Below are 17,409 nucleotides of genomic sequence, written 5' to 3'. Positions count from 1 at the left end.
TTTTAAAGAAGAAGATGAGCATATGTCCACTGTGTACTTCTTATAATAACAAATAGATATTAAGTATTTTTTTAAAAGCATCAAGGAAGCACTTGGTTTAAGTGAAAAAATACATATTTGGGGTGTAAAATGTTGAACAGCTTCTAAAATTGAATTTAAAAAATTCTCATGTTATGAAGTACTTAGTTTTCACCTTCATTTTGTAGTCTAATACAAAAACAAGAAGATATGTCCTTGAGAAGAATGAATATAATACTGCTATTATATGAGCAGGCAGTATCTCTTGACACTTGGATTGATAATCTGTATTAGCCTCATCTGTTAAAAGTGTAAAGAATACAGAGTCCACACATTCTGTTTATTAAAACTGTCCTTGGTAATGCACTTACCAGTTGATATTTAAAGGGTTTTGTTTTTATAAATAAAATTTAATTTAAACCTTCCCCCCCCTTTTTACTTCTTGATATTTTTTTATCTGCTTTTCTGGAAAGCATTTTTGTTTCATAGAAGAAACACATTTTTAAAAATATATTTTACACCCTAGAGCACAGAACAAACCAATGGAAGGAAAACTGAAGTATCTGCAGTTTCCTTTTTTGAAGGAAACAAGTCTGACTTGCTCAAGGTCACCAAGGAAGCCAATGGCAGAGCTGGATGTGTAAAAGCAGATTTCCTGCCCTGCCAGCTGCAGCATGAACCAGAGGGGCACTGAGCCTGTCTGTGCCCCTTCTGTACCCACACTACTACAATAATTGGGGGATTTAAATATTTACTGTAGCATGTTCTGCTTTATTATTGAAGGTAAATATAATCGACCTTGTCACTGGAAGTGTTTGTCTGTCTGTGTAACACTGAGGGGCTTGGAAAACTTTGTGGTGGGGGGAGGAAGGCACCCAGGCATGTCTTCAGTTCCCTTTGGCTTTCTTCAGCCCCAGAAAGAGCTTTGTGCCTGAGCAGTGATGCAGAACATCTGATGGGCCTGCTTGTGGCCTAATCTCTCTCTCTCTTTTTCTTTTTTTTTTTTTCCAGTGAATATTTTTTCTCGTTTAAATAGAGAAGCAGACAATACTCAAACGCAGTTGCTAAAAATTCCTTTTTTTTTTAATCAAGAATTTTGACCACTAATTCTGCAAGGCCAGTCAGTATATTGAGAAATGAGATGGCAGTAAAGAGTGGTAATTAAACATATGCTGTAGACAAGTGCATGCTGCTACAAGTAGGCAGATAGGTTAAGTTGAAGGCTGCTGGCTTTAGATTAATTCCCTTTTGGTTCTAGTCTTGGATAAGCCTCACGCCTTACTGCTGAGGGCTGGGAGTGAGAAGAGATTACCGTGGAATATATAAAGAGCTTTAATGATAAGTGTGAATCTCGTTCCTGTTGATTTTAATACGTGTTCTGGCTGAAACAGTTATTTATAATTTTTGTGAAATACTTTGCTGTAAAATGGATATTTGCTTTATTTCCATACACACATTCTGCCTGGTTGTGTGATTATTATAAACATTGGCTTTTGCAGTATTTATTCTCATCATTTTAAAAGAAAACTATTTTGAGCAGTTTTGGTGTTAGGTGCTACAAAGTTAAGAAGAAACAAAGGCCCTTCACCATCTGGGGTGAATGTTTGAGGTGACCTTTGCCTTGTGATGAGAAGTCAATAAAGAAGCCCCGGCTTTAGAGGGGGCTGGATGTGGCACTAAGGACTGGTGTGGGCTGCGATATTCATTCTTCAGGGCCAAGCAGCCCTGCCGGGCTTCTTCCATCCTTAATCTCGTGGAGTGAGGCAAGTGCTGATGGAGCGTGTGACCCCAATTCCTGCTGAACTTTGGGGAAGTTCTCCAGCGCTTTTAGGGAAGTTCCCGTGCGCTTAAAGCCAAGTTTTGCTTTTAGGATGCCTGGCGCTTGTGTCGGTAAGCGGACACAGCAAATGTGTAAAAGCGATGGCAAAACGCGGGTGCGGCAGGGGAGGGGCGGTGCGGGACCAGGAACATCAGCGGCGGCGAAGCGAGGCCGGTCCGCGGCCGGGCCGGGCGGCGTTTCCAGAGCATTTCCCCCGCTCTGCCTCTGCGCCCAGGGTGAACCGGAGCCGGCCGGGCGCGGGCAGCAGACGGGGATTAGCATATTAATGGCAGCCGGGTAATCGCCTCCCGCCCCTGCCCGCCCTCCTCCGCAGGGCTCACTCCGCCTCGGCACCGCTCCCGGGGAGGAGGAGGAGGTGGAGGACGAGGATGATGCTCCGGGGCGGGGGGAGATGAGGCAGCGGCGCGGCTTCCCCGCAGCGGAGCGCGCTGGAGCCCCGGGCGGGCCGGGGGACCGCGCTCCCCCCGCAGCCAGGTGAAGGCGCACCGCCCCGGGGAGGGCCGGGGCTCCCTCCTCTCGCCGGGATCCGGCACGTCCAGGCGCCTCCAGCCTCCCCCCGCAGGAGCCCGGAGCGCTGAATCGGGACATTGTGTGCCGGAGCTGGCCGGCATCGAGCACGCTCCGTGTATGTGGCTGCTGGAGGTGGCCGGGCAGCAGCCCCCGAGGCGGGCAGGTGCGGGCTGCATGGAGAAAAGCGGCTGCAGCCCTTTCCCCATGTGCTGGGCTAAAGGTACTCCGACCTTTTATTTATATATAAGAAGTGTGTATGTGTGTGTATGTATATATCTGTATGCATTTCTCTCTCCCTCTTAATTTAACGCTTTACCACCTGTGGTTCCATGGTTTTTTTCCTCTCAAAGCCAAGCTAGAAAATAAATATTCTGGTCATGCGCTTGCAGTGCGGAGCTGCCCCTCCGCAGGAGCTGCTTCACCTGACAGCTGGGATGCTTCGGGTTTTGTGTTTTGTTTTTTTGGTTTTTTTTTTTTTTTTCTCCCTCAGCCTTTAAGAATTATTTGAAATGAAAAGAGCGCTTGAGCTGTTTGGTTTGTACTTGCACTGATGTGAGGATCTGACGGCTTTGTTTGTGATCTTTGTACGTTTGAAGCCGCTGCGAGGGTGATCCTGCTTTCACTCACCTTTTAGAAGAAGTAGTTTTTAAGTGTCTGATCCTGATCGTAGGGAGCGGAAGACTCACATGTTTTTACTTGATGTCTCTGAATTTGCCACCCCTATTACCCACCCCCAAACGGAGACAATAAGTAGCCACAGAGCATGAATTTATTACTATTAGACGGTTGGACTTGAAATTGAGGCTTAACAATAGTTAGATGGACATGGGAAAGTAATTCACGTGATAATCTTAATTTGCACCCCAAGACTTTAATATTTACCGTATTATCATCTGGACGTTTCTTGTATATTGGAGTTGTGGATGTGACTTTACAGGGATTAAGGTCGAAATTCTGTTAGTAGCTAAAGAATCAAATCTTCCTTAGATGGAAAACAACTGTAAAAAGTTGAATGTTGCTGGTTGTAAGCATAACCTTCCTCGTGCTTGCTTTCATTTCAATGTACTTTCTTTTTTGGAAGAGAAACTGGCAGTGAAGTATTGCGTCACCGTAATCTTGGATCACGGACAGCCAGTTACTTCAGAAGTACAGGGTAAACGTATCTGAACTAAGGATTCGATAGGCATAGCTGCTGATTAGTTGTTTGGAAAAAAAATTGAATTTATTTACAGTTTTTATTGTCTAGTAATTAGGAGGTCACACGAAGAAGCATTTAACACTTTGTCCTGCCTGCTTTCTGCACCTTTCAGAAATACTTTAGTCCTTGCCACACACTGACATATTATACCACACAGTAGAATCGACTTAGAAATGGGAAAAGTGGAATGCCACACCCTGGTTTCATGAAGTACAGAACCTGTCAGCTCACAAGGGAATAATATTTAGTAAACAATGAGTAACGGTAGCTGGAAACAAAGCTAATACAGAGTGTCCTTTGCTTTTAGTAAAACTTGTTTACCGTGAAGGGGGTAACAACAATGCCAGATCTGTGTGTCATAAATTGGGTAACAGAAGTATTAGATGAAATTTGGATTCATCTCCTTGGACTATTGTGAGGGTCAGGATGAAAGTACCTCCAAGAAAGTAACTTTTAAAAGTAGGGAAGAAGAATCTTCTGAAAGCAAAAGCAAGCTTTTGCCATCTGCTGTTCAGGCTGCTTAGTATTGAAGTATCAATTTCTCCCCCCTACTCCAGTCCCAGAGGATGCCCCAGCAGGGCTGGGGATGGATGCATTGGGCCATGATAAAAGCTATTGATCCCCCCCACCCATTCCAGCTACTGAAATGAATGAAAAATGATCCCACCTCTTCCTCTGGTCGCCTGTGTTCTCAGAACATGACTTCAGGGAAGATTGCTTGTCCGTCCCCTCTGCCCCAAAATCTGGAGAGCAGCCCTGTAATCTCTTGTTATTCCTGTTGGGGGGAGAAGGGGAACACCAGGGGTTGCATAAGAGGACAAAGGCACCAGGATCTTCACAGCTGCCAGTTGTGATGATTTCTAGAAAAAGCTTCATCACAGCCTCCCAAAAAAATAGGACAGATGAGAAATAGCTTGAGCTATATTTGTCATTGAATGGTGGCCATGCCTTAGTGGATGATTACTTTGTGTACTGTTCACCGGCTTAACCTTAGGGAAATGAGACAGATCTGGCCTACTTTGATAAGGGCTGTGAGATATCTGCAGTCCAAGAAAGGTAATATATTAATGAGAGAACCATTTAGTTCTGATGTCTTTATTATGCCTCTTTGGTTTTTCTGGTAAAGTGTCAGGTTACCTGTAGTAAAAACTGATAAAACTTTTGAAGTATTTTATAATGTCTTAAAATGGGATCTTGATGTGTATATTTTATTATCCATAACTTACTTTCTAAGTGCTCTGTTCTCTTTTGAATGGGACAGATTGAGCTTTCATTGCACCAGGTGTGATCTCAACAATGTTTGTTCTTTGAAAAGGCTTTGAAATATTTCAGTGAGTCTGTGTTCATACAGAGGTTCCACTTTTTTTTAGCGTTCTTAAATCTGAAATCGTCAAATCTTCTTAGCGATAGCGTGGGATGACCTAATTGCAGCCAATTCTGTGCCCTGTCTGTAGGACTGCTACAGAGAATAAGATATTTGCTTGCTTTAGAAAGTACTTGTGGGAATCTGTGTTGTTGGTTTTTTTTTTTGCCTCCTCTCCAAATCTAAATCTAATCTAAGTGGTGTTACTGAATTGAAGAATTTATTCTGGATCTGCACACTCCAGATTTGAGGGTATTCTGATGGGTGAATGAAGAGAAAGTTGTGTACTTTGTTGCTGGCATATTTCTTCTCAATAAGTCTGTATTTCTTTATCAGGATAGGAGTAAGACATTTTTGGCTGCTTCCTCCCTCTCATTAAGTAATTTGGAAATGAAAATGTCAGGTCTTGTGGACTAATCATCCTGAAGCTCAGTTGCAGCTTTGGGGGATGCTGAAGTGCCTGTCTTGATCCCTGAGCAGTCACCACTCCTTTGCCAGCTAAGTGCTGAAACTTTGTGCTGGTATGATACAGGAGTGTTTCCTTTCTGCCTGTAACAGCAGACTAGAAAGTAGTCATGGATCATTAAAGACTTTTCACTAACATCTCTGAAATTTGTTAAAGTCATTACTAGTGTAATGTATTACACTTCGACCTAGATACTTTTGCTGGTGAACTTTTTTCTTGTGTTTCCTGTGAATTCCTGCCATTTTAACCTTACACAATAACTGGGTGAAAGCAGTGTAAACGTGACAGCCAAGGGTAGCTGGGCAGCTCTGCTATAGGTCTGTGAATTATCCACCCCAAGGAGGAGGAAGTTTCTTGAATATCTTCCAGAAATGCTCTGTTTAGTCATTTATGAACAATTAATTGATGTAATTCAGTGTGTGCCATGTGAGTTGTTACTGCAGGGTGATCACAGTCCTTAAACTCAGCCATTCAAACTAACATGGAAAATCTATACTGGCTTAATTGAGCCAAATTCAGTCAAAAACCTGCTCTTGACTAAAAGAAATATTAAAAATTTTAACCTGTGTTGTGAAATGTATTTAATCTGCCGGGAAAGAGTTTTGCCCTACTGCAGATGTTGCAATCTTTCTTTAAAGACAGAAGCAGTTCCAAGTGAAATGTTGTGGGTTTGTTTTTTGGTGAGCCCTGCTGATTGTGGGGGTGTGCTCAGATGGGACCTGCTGGTCATGAGTTGAATATAAGCAAGACAGTTGGATGCATAAGAGAGGAGGTCAGAGCTGTTTCTCCTTCATCTCCATGTCATAAATCTCTGCTGTTTTGCTGACAGAGTGATAACATTCAGTCCAACAGGCCCTTAGGTTTTTATGTGATAGGTGATCACTAAGAGGGACACAGTCATAAAAAATAGAGTAAGGGAAGTTGCTATGAAGGTTGTAGGAGGTAAATAATCTCTAAAGCAAGATATCCTGCTTCTTTGACATAGACATTGTATATGTAACATGGAAATATAATTGTTCTTGTGTATAGAAAGGAAAAAAAGCCATTCTGTTTGTATGAGTGTTCTGCTGCATCTTCTCAGTCAGCTTCAGTTGAAGTGACTGGAGGGAAGCACCTGCTCTTGCATTTTTTTCTTTGCTCTATAGGTGTAGTTTAGGAGTGGCATTTGGTGCTTTTCCCTTGGTGTCTGAGGGGAAAACAACTGGGAAAAGTCTGGTCTGTCATTTGACAGTCTGTTGTAGGCTAACCATGTGGGCTACATTGGCCATTTCCTGCTGAATGGTAATGTTACCGAAACTTTTGTTCAACTTAGTGATAACTTTGTAGCTTCTTGAGCTATGAGACTTGCAAACCATGAAAAGCATCTCTTCGGTTCCTGGGTTTTTTGTGATGTTTTTGTAGAAAGAAGAAAAATAACATTAATCTCATCAAACCACTAATTTTTAAGGGGAAAAAGTTCATAGAATCACAGTATGGTTTGTGCTGGAAGGGACCTTACATATCTGTCTAGTTCCAGCTTCCCTGCCGTGGGCAGGGGCACCTTCCACTAGACTGGATTGCTCAGAGTATCATATTCCTGATATGCCTGTATATATTTAAAGGTGGAAAATAATCTGGAAGAGCAAGGGGGGGTTCCCTTTCAGTGTTACAGCACAGCGTGTGGTAGCTCAATATTCTTCAAAATACAGGAACTCTGCAGCTAAGGGAGTCTGCTGCATTCCCACTGGGGTGATTGTTCGTATTCAAAGACGACTGGAATGGAAGATGGAGCTTGAGATATTCTTACAAGAAAGGAAAGTGATTGTTTTAAGGGCTGGGGGAGCATTTGGTGTTCCCTGGGTAATGGAGATGTGTGATCTTATCAATTGTAGCACCTGGTAATGAGCCAGTGAAGCAGCTTGGAATTAAATTCTGAGCTGCCTGGAAAAAACCGAAAACTTCAGCAAGGAAAACAAAATGTTTGAAATATCCTTTTAAAGAAGCATTGGAAAACAAGTCTAACAGCAAAGTGTGGAAGTTGGAACCCAAGTGAATGTTTCATTGTTGGAAATGATGCATTAAGCAGAAAAGTTAACCAGGAGTTTATAGCCCTAATTGCTTTCTTATTCAGTTTATTTTTGAAATTTCTTTATCACAAGTCCCATTGCGTGTTTGTGTATATTTATTTTCTGTATGTAAAATACATCTACAGACATGTGCATAATTTTACTTGCCCAGTTACCCTGGCAAGACTTGCAGTATTTCAGCATTAGATACCAAAGATGATCTCTTCCATGTTTTTATGTTTTTATCAAATGCAATTCATTGGGCAATGTCTCTTTTGGAAGCTTTTATTGGTAGGACTGTGGTACTGAAATGAGCTTTTGTGACTGGTGTTGTATTTCTAAGAAATGTATTAGGTTGTCTCAACCCTTCAGTTGCTGTAGTGTTGCTGAGATTGAATAGTTGCAAATTCATGTCTTGTAAAAATACTGATGTGCCAGCAAAGAGTATGTACTTTTCATTAATTGTCTGGGAAAAAAAAACCCCTCGCTAATATTCCTAAATTCATGACCTGATATGCATTTGTTCATGGAATTACTAAAAACTGGAGATATTATAGATTAACATACACTATAACAATATAGTAATCTGTACAAGCTGCTGAATTCTATAACTCAGCAAAACAAACAAAAGCCAGACATAAATATCTTTGTAAATACTATATTAAAAAAAGCTTAAGTACAGGACATCATAAATGTATTTGATTAGAGGAGTTACAGAAATATTGTATCATTCATGAAGATTTCATCATCATGCAAAAGCAATGAGATCCCTGCAGTATCTCCTGTTGAATCCATGTTGAGAAGTGCCAGTGCCAGTTTTCCCTGCTGGGTTTTCAAGGACAGGGGTTGCTGAGGTATGGAGGTGATTGAGGTGTGGAGGTCACTGGTGGTTGCCCAGCATGGATTTATTGGCATATGGAAAGAGGGTAGGATTGTCCTCTTCTGATATTTAATGTAGCTTAGCATAGATATTAAGAAAAGCATTTCTGTGTGTATTCAATTCTGCTGAGTCATTTTATTGAAAATAACCTGTAAACAAATTCCCTTTTTCCATTTATTGATTTGATAACCGAGGTTTGTTACTTTGCCAGAAGGGAGATTGGTTAATCCTCTCCCCAGGCACTATCACTGCTTTCTGAAGTAGTGTTTCTCCTGCCAGTGATTTCAGATCCATAACAGCAAGCATTAGGACTTTGTACTTCCTATTTAAATTGGAATCTGCAAATGAAGTGTTGTCCCTTGCTTTACCATGGAAATGTCTAAGGAAAAACAGCTTTTTCCATGGGCTAAGTCTCCTCATCTTGAGTAAATACAGGAGTAAAATCTGTGTGTGTTTCAGTTCTGCTGTGCCTTGGGACAGCAGCTTACAGCAACTGAGCTCTTCAGTGATGTCTTGTGCAGCATCACATCAGCAGGGGATGAGGGTAATGAACTGAACAGTGGCATTTTGAGACTCAAAGCTGACCTTTTTACTTCAGTTGGCTGTGCTGTAGAACTAAAAGTAAAACCAGACTTTCTTCACTTGAACAAAACCTCTGGATGAAGCAAAATTAATCACTGAATTGCCAGTATTTGGTCATGGATTCCCATACCATCTGAGTTTTCTCCTTTAACATCTATGTAGAGGTCATTGAAGCAAGGAACATTTTCATCATAAGTGATTGCAGGGTGAGTAATGGTCTGCAGTCCTGTTACATCTTTATTTCTGGGAAGGAGAGTGGGAAGGAACTGGGTGTGGTCTGTAGTTTAGTTGATTTTGGAAGATAAGGGGCAATAGGGTTGAAACTCTTCTCACAACTTTTCTGCTAATATGTTTGCAACTCAGCAATGATCTGTTCTTGCTGGTATGGGGAGATAGTAGGAATCATGTTCCTGAAATCTCAGTGTGTTCAGCTCAAAGGGGGTTTTGTCTTGGCTGTGTCATGATGGTTGGTCAAGATAATCTGAAGAATTGCAACAAAGATGCTTTGGAGTAGAGCAGCCTTTTCAATTTGATCCTAACAAATGATTCCCATGCAACAAATTGCATTGCCAGGTACTTGAACAGCAGCTTTTTGTCCATTCAGGTGTTTGATTGCAGCAGTCTTGACTCATGCTGGCAGAATTAAAAGGTCTCTGATTTATGGTTCTGTATAGCTGTACCTGTCAAATAGGAGCATGTGGGTGCTGCAGATATCCACCCCATCCCCTCCCCAGAGGGAAAAGGCACTGCTCAGGTGACAGGAGCTGTGTATCTGTTCCCAGCTCAGGGCTGATTCCTGTGTCATGTTTATCACAAGAGCAGCAAAGAAATTAAGATTTACACCCTGAGCTGTTCCAATCAGTGTCCTCTGCATGGAAGTGGGATGGGCACGTAGGGATGGTGCCTGTCAGGTCAGTGAGTCAATGTTTTATCAGCTAACCAGGTTTAGCAGAAGGTGGGCTTTTCTGCATGTGTTTCTGAACATAAAATTAAGAGGATTTTGTTCTGGTTATAATTGTGAGGACTTAGTGCCTGTGGTTTTCTTACACAGAGTTGGGAGGATGTTGTAGAACCCCAGAATGGTTTGGGTTGGAAGGAATCTCCCAAGATCATTTCACTCCAGCCCCCTCAGCCATGGACAGGGACACCTTCCCCTATCCCAGGTTGCTCCAAGCCCCATCCAACCTGGCCTTGAACACTTCCAGGGATGGGGCAGCCTCAGCTTCTCTGGGAAATCTGTGCCAGGGCCTCACCATTCTCCCACTGGAGAATTTCTTCCTTGTTCCTGTCCTTGAAATGAAATATTTGCCCCTTCAGTCTTTTGCTTTTACTTTTATATTTTTAAATACATACACATAATATTTCATAGAGTATCTAATATAACATATAAAGTATATTATGTACTGTTTTACAGATACAGGATATATAAACTGAATATATGAATAAAAGGCATCATCAGGTCTTTGGTAGGAAAATATCCATTACTTTTCTTCTTTCCAGAGTAATTTTGGTGTTTGTATAGGTTCTGGTTTTATGTGATACTGAATAAACTTTTTGCTGGTTGTGGTTGCATTAATTTAGTTTTCCTGGAACAAACTGTGTGACCTGTATTGACCAGTAGTGTTGGACTTCATGTTTGAAGTACCAAACTTGCACATCTAAATATAATTTAAATATTTTTTGTCAGTCTAGAGGTGCAATAAAAATGCTTTTGGAATAATGCTCTTATCTGCCACATCTCACTTCTCTTCCCAGCTCTGGCTGTGATACATTTGGGCAGTTAAGGTAATCTCCCACACTGATGAAAACTCAGGTGTTGCAGTAGGAACAGGAGCACTTGCTGTGGCTGTGGCTGCCAAATAATTTCTGTGATAAACCCTCCTTCAGGTGGTCTTCTACTCAGAATTATCCTAGTCCTTAATTGCTTTTGCTGAAATCAGTCTGGAATCTCTGAAATTGTTAATTCCTAAAATTTGAAGGGATGATAGTTGTGCTTTTTCTGTGTCTGGTCTGTTCTGGGAGGGAGCAGTGGCTGTTGGAGATGGGAGTGGGAATGAGCTGGAAATGGGAATTATCTGAAATCAGGAACAAGCACACCCTGGATACTCCTGGATACACAGCAAGGTCATGTTCACAATTCCTGTTCCATCCTGTAGGAAAAGCCAGGCAAGTTAAAACACACTTAATGTTTATCCAGCAGGGAAAAGCAATGGCAACCAGTCACTTCTGTTTAATCCAGATTTATCTCTGGTTTGTTTTTTTAGTGTTAAAATCACAGTCAAGCCAAAGTAAAATAAACCACAGTAGGAGGGTTTGGGTGTAAATATAACAGGAACAAGGAAAAAACCCATCAAAACGGGGGAAAAACTCTCATACTTGAAACAGGCTATAAGATGGGATCATACTTGGGTCTGTATTTATGAGTTCACAGAGGTCAGAAACACTGGCTGAAGGATTTTTACATCCAGGTGTCTCAGGTTACTTGTGTGGTTGCAAAGGCTGGTGCATCTTCAGAAGAATGAGAAATGAGGACAGGTTTGAAACTTGCAGTCACAAATCTTCTGTCTTTTTTCAGCATGGTATTGGGAAATTCAGGAAAGATTAGTATGAGCACAGTATTTGAAGACATAAAATTAAGAGGGAGAACACCAAACCTCAACTTAAAATAGTTTTTTATGTCTGCCAAGAATAATAATTTTATTTTATGAATCAGTCACTGATGTCTCAATCCAGTGAGTATTTTCCTGTTCAGTGGTAGGAACATAAACAAGAGGTTGTGATTTTTTGGAATAATGCTACATTTTGGGACGTGAGAGTCATTCCCTTTCCCTAATGTGAGAATTATCATGAATTTCAGTTTTGTTGCTGTCTGTGGTACACGTGATGTCTCAGCCCTACTATAATTGTACAAAACAATAGTTAAATTATAACTTTTTGTAGGTTATTTCCACAAAATTCTTGAATATTTTCCCTTCTCTTTTTAGGACTTTCCTTGCTCTGTATACCCAGTCTGCACTCATGTTGTTCATGTTGCTCCAGTTTTGTTGTAAATGGGAATAAAAATGTGCTGCTTTATTTCTTTTCTCTGCTAGGAAATGTATCTCAGATCAGGCAGTAGGCAGGACCTGAGCTGTGCCCTTCTGTTCTCCCAAGGACAACTTCCTGCACTGCAATAAAGTTGCTCATAAAATGTGTCCTTTGTGACTGACTGGGCAGATTTTATTGGGCTGGGTCCTTTCACGTGCTGAATTCTTCCTCCTTCCTCCTCCAGGTGCACTCAGCTATTCCAGCACTCACCACCACCACATTTGTGTATTCCAGTCTGCTGGAAATGCACAGGGCTGGGTGTTGCTTTGCAGAATTAAGGCCCTGCTGAAGAAGAAGAGTGGATCTGGAACACTTTGGGTTGTGGATTTGTTAATTCTGGCCTGTATTTTCTTTGACATTGATGGTACAGTGCAATTTGGCACTAAATTTTTAGATGGACTATTATTTTTTGCTTTAATTATTACTTTGTGGGGTTTTTTTCTTTTTTCTCTTTCATTTCAGACCAGAGAGGTGCTATTTGTTTTATCACTGTGAACTGTTTTGTTTAGCATGTAAGAGAAGATGATATAAATGTTATAATAACTTGATTTATAAGTTCAGAGCTCTCTGTCAAAACAACATGTTTATAGTAATACTCCCAGCCTAATTTGTTATCTCCCTTTAATCTTAATTTTCGTGCATTGAAACAAACAAACATGGAATTTAAGCCTTTCCTGCAAAATATCCTATAAGAATTGATAAATTCTATCCAAAATAATTTCTTTGTAAATACCTTATATTGGTATACATCTTTGCTAAGTGCCTTTTAAAACATTGAGATCGATCTGTATGTTTAATATATGCTGTACAGCAATATATTGTCTTCTTTAAATTAGACTCTGAAAGAACAAATCCAATTTAAAATTTATGTCTTACATCTGAAAAATGAGGGAAAAGTATGTAGCATTTTTTTTCTGGACATTTGTCCAGTTTCTAAAAGCAACAACTCTTGATTTTAGGTTGGTTTTTTTAATATCAGATATTGCAGGTGACAAAACTTAACAATGACAGCAGACACACCAGGGAAATAATTTAACTTTTTTCAAGTCCTGTCCTGTTAAATGCTATGACTGAATTGCGATTCAAGGGAAGATGGATAATAGATGTTTTTAAGAAATTACCTTGCATATCATAAAAGTGAAGTAAATAGAAACTGAACCAGGGTTGTGTTTAGTTTTGGTATTAGTTGTCTATGTCTCCAGAATCTTTATGCTGTGAGTTTCTTTTGATTCATTAGAACAATGAAGAATCTTGAGTTGTCTAGTTTTCAAAAAAAAAAAAAAAAAAGAGCATGCATTGGTGTTTAGAAAAGCTTCCACAGTTCGAGTTGGCCCCAGAAACTTCAAATCTGATGAAGAAGTCCTGAAATAAATTGAGTTTTCTGACCTTGAGCATGGCAGGGGATCATGACAGTGAGTGGGGAAATGGGGCTGGGCTGTGCTGCCACTTCTGCACTGGAGAACCCGCCGGGATCTGTTCTGGAGGGATTTTTCTTACAGCTTCACCCTCTCTGTGCCTATCTCACTTCTGCTCTAAGTGTCACAGTCTGTGCAGCTCAAGTTCTTGCTGTGAAAAATGCATTTTCCACAAATAAGGGTGGAACAGGGATATTTTCAGTCACTGTTAAGTGACATCTTAAATAAGGAATTAGTGTTGCCCAGTAATGAATCAGAATTTGGTCCTTCTTAAAACTTTTTAAATGTGTAGGATTGCAGTAAGGGGAAGATAGTGGCTTGGGGCTCTTTGTTTAGGGGCTTGATCTTTATTTATTTATTTTTAAAAATTTATTTATTTTGCCTAAAGGGGTAGAGTAAACCATGAAGTCTCATCAAGTATGCTGCTCTGTACTCTTCTTTGTATTAGCAAAGTATTTTTCTGTTCACCTCTTAAAGTGGGAAAACTAATTTCCTTCTGGAGTGTGAAAATCATTTGCAGCTCATTTCTTCAGAGCAAATCGTATTAACTCTTGATGTCTCAGATTTTCCTCTGAGTGGTGTTGTCTTTGACAGAAGAACATAACTGCGTTTTAAGTGAGTTTTTCTTGTCGAATTCCTGTCAGCCATGAAACTCACTTGCTAAGTGAAATATTCTGCAGCTGATTAAAATGTAATGAAATCATGTTTCTGACAAATGCTGAGCATCTTTAAAGACCATACTTTGACATTTGCAAAATAATGGGAAATAATTAGAGGTTAGTTGTGCTTATGCTGCTGTTGACTGTGCCAGGCATATCTCAAATTAACCTTTTCCTTTACAGTTCGATGTAGTTACTTGTTCTGTCGTGTGTTCAGTTGCTCTCTGGTGGAAAAGAAGCTCCTCATTACCTGTTAAAATTCCTATCACCTCTTTAAAATTCCAGTGCCTGGCTGGAGACCTGTGGAAGGTGCCATGATAGTCAGGGATCAGCTGTTTTGTTTATTTTGGTGCAAATTACAGGTGCTCATCAGCTTTCTTGTATCAGATGCAAACAAACCTTACTTGTCTATCCTGATCTGGGAGAATTCCATCAACTTCTGCCCCTGTTAAAGATTCTTGGTCTTTTTATTCACATCTGTCCACTTAGTTGGTCAAACTTGGCTGGGTATGAGCTAAGAGTTGATAAATGACTTTAAAGAAAGAGGAAAAAGAGATGGTTGAAGTTGGAAATTACACTTGAATTTGTAATACTGGTATTTTCACCAATTTTTGCCTTCTTTAACCATTGCAATGGAATAGTTCTTCTTCATCTCCTACCTGTTCTCTGCCCCCCTTTGTCTTTCCTCTTCACCTCTCTCTTGACCAGGTATTGAAAATCAGTAAATGTTATTGAATAGATTAGCAGCAGAGGCTTAGAAGTGTCAGTTTTAGACTGTGAACTCCAAGAAAAACTAACCCCTCACCAAAACCAGAAAAAAAATAAGGCCAGACTGATTTATTCTGTCTTAATGTGTAAAAGCAACTCAAAAATTATTTAAGCAGCAGTAGCAGGAGGGCTCAGAGGGAAGCAAGGGCTCCATGGTTGGGAAGAGTGGATGAGGAAATGCTTGGCAGGTAGGAAAGGGGTAGAAAGTTCTGCAGCTTTGGCAGCAGCAAGGATAAATTATTAAGTTGGTGAAGCAGCCTCTGGTGACAACTTACTTGCCTTTGAAAAACTAACTCAAACCTCTGTACAAATATACTCTTCAGAAATGATCATATATCAATTTTGTAGCTTCTAACACAGGCATGTCTGAGAAACCAGACAAATTCCTTTAATGATCTTTGGATGTTAAACTGTACAAGAGAACATAAACTGTGTGTGAGAAAATATTTTTCAAAAAAACTTGAAAAATAACGCCTGAGTGATGGGACATCTTTAATTTTCTTAGTTTTTGTTGTTGGGGTTTTTTTTAAACATACATATATGAACACTCTAAAGGATCAGAATATATACAGTGTAGGCTTTTTGGATGTGTTCATAGATGGGCTTTTTTTCATAGGGTTGTTTATTTTTCTGATTTGTTCTATAATAAAAATATTGTTTGACTTCTTTTAGTTTTCTGATTTTATTTCAGTCTTTTATGAGCATGGAAATCATCATCTTGCACTGTCATCTATTGACTTGATAAATGTAGTCTATGCAAAAGCTGCCAAAGCTGCATATCTGTACTTTCATCTGAACTTTTTGGAAGCCCCAAGGTTATATTTGGCCTTTGGAACAAGTCCAGGGGAAGCCACCAAGTTGATCATGGGGCTGGAGCACCTTGGCTGTGGAGACAAACCAGGAGAGCCAGGGCTGTTCAACCTGGAGAAGAAAAGGCTCCAGGGAGACCTTGGAGCCCCTTCAGTGCCTGAAGGGGGTACAAGAGAGTTGGAGAGGGATTTGGGACAAGGGCCTGGAGTGACAGGATGAGGGGGAGCCACCTTAAGATGAAGGACAAGAGGTTTGGATTGGATATTAGGAAGCAATTCTCCCCTTTGAGGGTGGTGAGGCCCTGGCACAGGTTGTGCAGAGAGGCTGTGGATGTCCCATCCCTGGAAGTGTCCAAGGTCAGGTTGGATGGGGCTTGGAGCAACCTGGGATAGGGGAAGGTGTCCCTGCCCATGGCAGGAGTTGAAATGAGATGAACTTGAAGGTCTCTTCCAATGCAAACCATTCCATAATTCTGTATTTGACCTTCAATAGCAGAAGCAAAAAGTGAAACTTTTATGGATGTTCTTAATGTAAAAAAAATTAACCCATCAGTGTTTCAGTCTCTTTGGACAGCATCTCCTATTTATGACTCTCTCAGGAGAATGTGTGAGCATGACTGTTGTCTACAGCCTGTCCTTAAGTTTCTTCTGTATCCACTGCATTAGAGACTTCTAGACAATCTTTTAATATCAGTTTATCCATCCTCATGGATCTTGAAAATATTGATCAAGCTCCCATCTGGAGTTCTGCCTTTTTTAGGTTCCCTTCACAAGGCTCCTGCTCTGCCATTTCATTCTTTCAGTTGTGCTTCTCTGGACTTTTGGACAGTGCAGAAGATGTTCTGGAAATTCCATTGACTTTTCTGTGGAACCTGGGGTAAAATAGAAAAATCTTGATCCATAATTCTCTGCTGGCAAGGGGTTGTGTGATGCTGAAGACACCCACCCCTTGCCTTTAGTAAGCATTGACAGAACCTTTTCCAAGTCACAAAGATCCCAAAGACCCAATTTCAGGCTAAAATCGGTAATCTGATTAAATACTGTAGTCTTCGGAATATTTAATAATTTTATCCATTTGTACAATTTTTCCTAATGCTAGCTCCTGTTCAGTTTAGGTAGGGTTTTAAGTGTTTCCAGGTACTTCTGACCCAGGTACCTCTGACTTGCTGATGTTTGTGGTGTGGAAGGTGTATTGTCACAACAACATTCAGGTTTTGTGCAGAAATATTTTCTGCATATTAAAGCACACACATTTCTTGCTGAAGGAGATTGTTCTTCTATTTTCTCTCTAGCTACTATGAAGTATTTATTTTAAAATTAATTCAAGCATATTAAGAGCACAGATTGCAAATATGTAAGAACTCTGCTTCCTGAAGCTCATTTGCAAAGGTGTTTTAATTGCCCAATCCGTTTGGATTGTGTTCTCAGGCCAAGTCAATTCAGCATTTAAAAACTGCACATGTTCAAGTGCATCCCCCCTCTCTAATTAATATTCCTGTATGTTCTAGTAGAGACTTGAAGGGGATGGATTGATACCTCTCTGTGTGGGGTGTTAGCTTATGGAGGTGTCTTGTTTGTGTAACACCAACTTAATTTATTACCACCTGCTGTTTCTGCAAATGGTGAGATTGTCACACACAAATTGCATATTTCATCACTGTGATGGTGGGAATTGATTTATTGTTTCCAGGGAAATAATTGAATAGAAGAAAAATGCACTGTAAAGTAAGTTGCATCTTTATGAGCTTCTTACTTAATACCTGTCCATT

General features: G+C 40.4%; 1 protein-coding gene across 14 annotated transcripts in view; it reads left to right on the top strand.

Moving 5' to 3' along the window:
• Positions 1–17,409, top strand: part of PTK2 (protein tyrosine kinase 2) — a 189,446-nt gene that overhangs the window by 55,693 nt on the left and 116,344 nt on the right. For 6 of the 14 annotated variants that reach the window (XM_071421880.1, XM_071421875.1, XM_071421876.1 and 3 more), the window contains exon 1: positions 1,980–2,588. The exons of 2 other annotated variants lie outside the window; for them this stretch is intronic. In XM_071421880.1, the coding sequence (XP_071277981.1) occupies positions 2,486–2,588 (103 nt within the window). In that variant the 5' untranslated portion in view covers positions 1,980–2,485. Of the gene's footprint in view, positions 1–1,978; positions 2,589–17,409 lie in introns of those variants that run through there. 6 more of the 14 variants (XM_071421879.1, XM_071421873.1, XM_071421874.1 and 3 more) reach the window with 3 other exon arrangements.

The sequence above is a fragment of the Agelaius tricolor genome, unplaced genomic scaffold (genome assembly GCF_023055355.1).
Source record: "Agelaius tricolor isolate 1412-34295 unplaced genomic scaffold, bAgeTri1.0.p SCAF_2, whole genome shotgun sequence".
Classification (NCBI taxonomy): domain Eukaryota; kingdom Metazoa; phylum Chordata; class Aves; order Passeriformes; family Icteridae; genus Agelaius; species Agelaius tricolor.
Note: the sequence above shows the minus strand (reverse complement) of the source record. Positions and strands in the feature narration are given on the sequence as shown.